The sequence below is a fragment of the Narcine bancroftii genome, chromosome 12 (genome assembly GCF_036971445.1).
Source record: "Narcine bancroftii isolate sNarBan1 chromosome 12, sNarBan1.hap1, whole genome shotgun sequence".
In the NCBI taxonomy this organism is placed as follows: Eukaryota; Metazoa; Chordata; class Chondrichthyes; order Torpediniformes; family Narcinidae; genus Narcine; species Narcine bancroftii.
Window position 1 is genome coordinate 60,284,820 of NC_091480.1, and position 3,879 is coordinate 60,288,698.

At 43.3% G+C, this 3,879-nt stretch overlaps 1 protein-coding gene across 1 annotated transcript; it reads right to left on the reverse strand.

The window, feature by feature from the left end:
- Positions 1–690: 690 nt before the first annotated feature.
- Positions 691–2,720, reverse strand: LOC138746835 (homeobox protein Hox-C11a-like). Its single transcript, XM_069905363.1, has 2 exons — positions 2,072–2,720; positions 691–923 (listed from the first exon to the last, which is right to left on the reverse strand). The coding sequence occupies exons 1-2, from the start codon at positions 2,718–2,720 to the stop codon at positions 691–693; spliced, it is 882 nt and encodes a 293-aa protein (XP_069761464.1).
- Positions 2,721–3,879: the final 1,159 nt, after the last annotated feature.

A 3,879-nucleotide genomic window follows, 5' to 3' on the forward strand; every position in this document is an offset into this window, starting at 1 on the left:
TAACCATTTTGCTTCATTAATTAACTCAGTTTCAGTCCTCTCCCGCGGGGAATCAAGGGCACGGCAACAGGGAAAGATTCAGAAGTAAGATTCAGAAACTTACTTACCGTCAAAAAAAATCAACAAAGACTTTTTTAAAAAAACAGAACGCTACTTGCCTTTTAACCTCAAATTAATTTTGGGGGCACTCAACGCTTTGCAGCCCCAGCAACCTGGTTCATCGGGCATTACGAGAGACTAAATAAGTGGGAGATATTTGCATTTAATTCCGCAATTATTCACTTCCTTGGTATATCTCAACGTCTTAGACTCTGCCGCCCAGGCAAATGTTCATGATTTTTTTTGTCGACAAACATTTCGTTTTATATATATCTTCATAACTGGTATACATACGCGCACATATATATATATATATATATATATATATATATATATACATACACACACATATGTATGTATGGCTCTGTGTGATATATATATATATACACACACACACACATATATATACATACATACACATACACACATATATATATGCGCACACACATATGTAGATATGTACATATGTAGATACACACATATGTATACACACACACGCACACTATATATATATGTGTGTGTGTGTGTGTGTGTGTGTGTGTGTGTGTATGTGTGTGTGTGTGTATGTATGTACATATTTAATTCGACGTTTCACAAAAGCGGGTTTCCAGAAAAGTACTGAAGTCGATCTCTGTTTAATTTCTTTTCTTTCATTCTCCTGTTTTGAAACCAAATTTTGACTTGGCGATCTGACAGATTCAGCATCCTCGATAACTGAAGCCGTTTCTCTTTGTTGATGTAAACATTGAAAAAAAATTCTCTCTCCAACTCCCTGATCTGAAATTTAGTGTAGGGGCACCTCTTCTTCCGCGTGCGGGTTCCGCCTGGAGAAACACAACACGAAAAAGGACAGAAGTGAATTCGTTTATCTTTGTTGCTGTTAAATTCGGGAAATATATTGGCATCGAATGCAAAAAAAAAGACCATTATTTTTTTCTTTAAAAAGATAAAACGAAGAGCGTCGTTCACATTTAAGACGCACTTGAATTTAACCGTGGCTGCACCTTTACCTCTGTGTGTTCGCTTTTTTCATTATTTGTGTGTGTGTTTTGTGAGCGTCTACTGGTTGGGATATTTAATTTTTACGGTAAGCACGTGAGATTTGTTACGCACAATTGTGTTTATTGTGTGTGAGAGAGAAAGAGAGTGAGAGTGAGAGAGAGAAAAAGTGAGAGTGAGAGAGAAAGAGAGAGAAAGGGGCGAAGGGTGGGGGCGTGTGAAAATATGTTTTGATATTCAAACTATGTAATGCCATACCGTGCAGGGTTGTGTCAGTAGCTCTCCGGCTCTTTTTTTTTCAATATAGTGCTCTAGTCATAAACATACTTGGGGTTGGAATAGCATTGGAGACACTTTCAATAAACATCGCCGCGACGCTTATAAAAAAAACACATAAAAAATGCAGCCGATTAAAACATACATCGCAGCACTGCGAGTCACTCATTTTAAACGCACTCACACCACACACAAACCGCAGACCAATCCATCTCTTTTTCAGTCAGACAGTACACAATTCATTCTCTCTCTCGCTCTTTCTTTCTTTCTTTCTTTCTTTCTTTCTTTCTTTCTTTCTTTCTTTCTTTCTTTCTTTCTTTCTTTCTTTCTTTCTTTCTCTTTTTCTCTGACTCTCTCTCTCACACACACACATTCTCACTCTCATACACGTAAACAGACACTAACCACTTCTCCCCTCTCATTTACCCGCATCCTCATCTTTCTCGTACCGTTCTGACACGTACATGTCTCCCCCTCTCTGTCCTGTTTCTCTGTCTTCTTCCACTTTCTGTCCCTCTCGCTCTCTTTCTCTTTCTATCTCTGTATCTCTCTCTACCTCTTTCTGACCATCTGTCTCTCTCTCTCTCTCCCTCTTTGTTGTCTGTGTTTCTGACTCTCTCTCTCTCTCTCTCTCTCTCTCTCTCTCTCCTTTCTCTATTTCTCGTTCGCCCACATACAAAGGCGGAAGTGAACCTACTGAAATTACTGTTGCTTTTTTCCGTGGCTTCCACCGTGCCCCCAGCCCCATCTCTTTGCCTCTCCGCCCCGCGTGGAGCCGACATTGACAGCAAAGCCACCGCCGAGTTTCTCTTCTCCGACTTGTCCAAGCAAGTTGCCGCCGCCGTCCGCTCGGCCGCCGCTCCACCGCAATAGGCGGGGTCCAGAAAACGGTCGAACTCTTGGGGCAGCACGTTGTTCTTGGCCGGGGGCACGGCGCTCTGTCGATGATGGTGGTGGTGGTGGTGATGGTGGAGAGGGTGACGATGAGTGAAGGAAGGTTCGGCCTTGAGGAAGATTTCGCTGACGGAAGGCGGTCGCGTGAAGCAGTCTTGCTGCAGATCATCCGCAGAGTAAACGGAGTTGGCTCGTTGGTGCCATTTTGAGGACGGGCCGCAGCCATACGGGGTATCTCTCATCGCCTGAACTTGGGAGATGTTGGTGGAATAAGGGTAAGTAATCTGTCGAGGCGAAGCTTGGGACAGAAATGGCGATACTGTCCCGAACTCGGGAAGGTAGTAAGTGCAGTTCGGAATGTACATGTTCGACCCGCAACTCGCTCTCTCGTTGAGTCCAGCGGGTCTCTCCTTCCCGCTTTGATTGCAGAAGTTGCTCATGGAATTAAACATCTTTCGCCTCTGACTCTCCGAGGTTCCCGGCGTCAGACAGAGAGAGAGAGAGAGAGAGAGAGAGAGAGAGAGAGAGAGAGAGAGAGAGAGAGAGGGGTAGGGAGGGAGAGAGAGGGAGGGGGGCGAAAAAAATATTGCTTTGGGCAAGATGACGTCTCCGCCGATCCGTGACACGTGATGTAAAGTAGATATAGCTGGAGACGTTAAAATCGATGCACTTAAAGTCGACATAAATTGAGATGCGGGGCCAAAAGTTGTTACAACGCGACCAGTTAAATCAATCTCCCCATTTCTGTCGAGAGGAGAGAGAGAAAAAACCTTCCCCACAACCTCGCAAACATTCAGTGAAATTACCCGTCAATAACTCTGAACCCCTTATTCCTCCCTCCGATCACGCCCGCGCCTCCAACTTAATTTCAAGAAAGAGTAAAAATGTTTGCTTTGAAATAGGTTTGCAGCATACATAAACACGCACAATCCCAGACATATATACATCGACACAGACACAGACACGCACGCGCGCGCGCGCACACACACACACACACACACACACACACACACACACACACACACACACACACACACACACACACACACACACACACACACACACACACAGTTCATACACATACAGGCGTATAAAAAACAGAAATATGCACCTATACATTAACACCCACTTGCCCAGGTGCACATACATACATACTCAGGAACACACATACACTAGCGCGCCCCCCCCCACACACACACACACGAACAAAGACACGTACACTTATATGTAAACATTATGCACACACACACGCATATGTATACATGTAAAGGATGTAAATCACGAAAATATGTTGAAATTTAAAACCCGCGTTATTTATTCTTAGCTGTTACGTAATGAAAATGTGGAAGAGACTTTCAAAAAGTAAATTTATTTGGAATTTATAACGTTCCCTCTTTATACATGTGTCAGTATGTGCGTCTGGGCTTGTCCGTGTTTATGTACGCGTGCATATTTCTGTGTCTTATATGCGTGTATGTAGTGTGCGTGTATGTGTATATATACATGTCTGTATATGTGTATGTGTCTTTGCTCGTGTGTGGATATAAATGTTTGTGCATCTAAATGTATCCATGTTTTGTGCGTATGCATATACGAATGTTGCACATATGT

Excerpts from the sequence above, each read along its gene's own strand:
- LOC138746835 (XM_069905363.1), bottom strand. The coding sequence starts at position 2,720 with ATGTTTAATTCCATGAGCAACTTCTGCAATCAAAGCGGGAAGGAGAGA. Across the intron at positions 924-2,071 it reads AAAAAGCAACAGTAATTTCA|GCGGAACCCGCACGCGGAAG; the intron begins GTAGGTTCACTT and ends GTGTTTCTCCAG.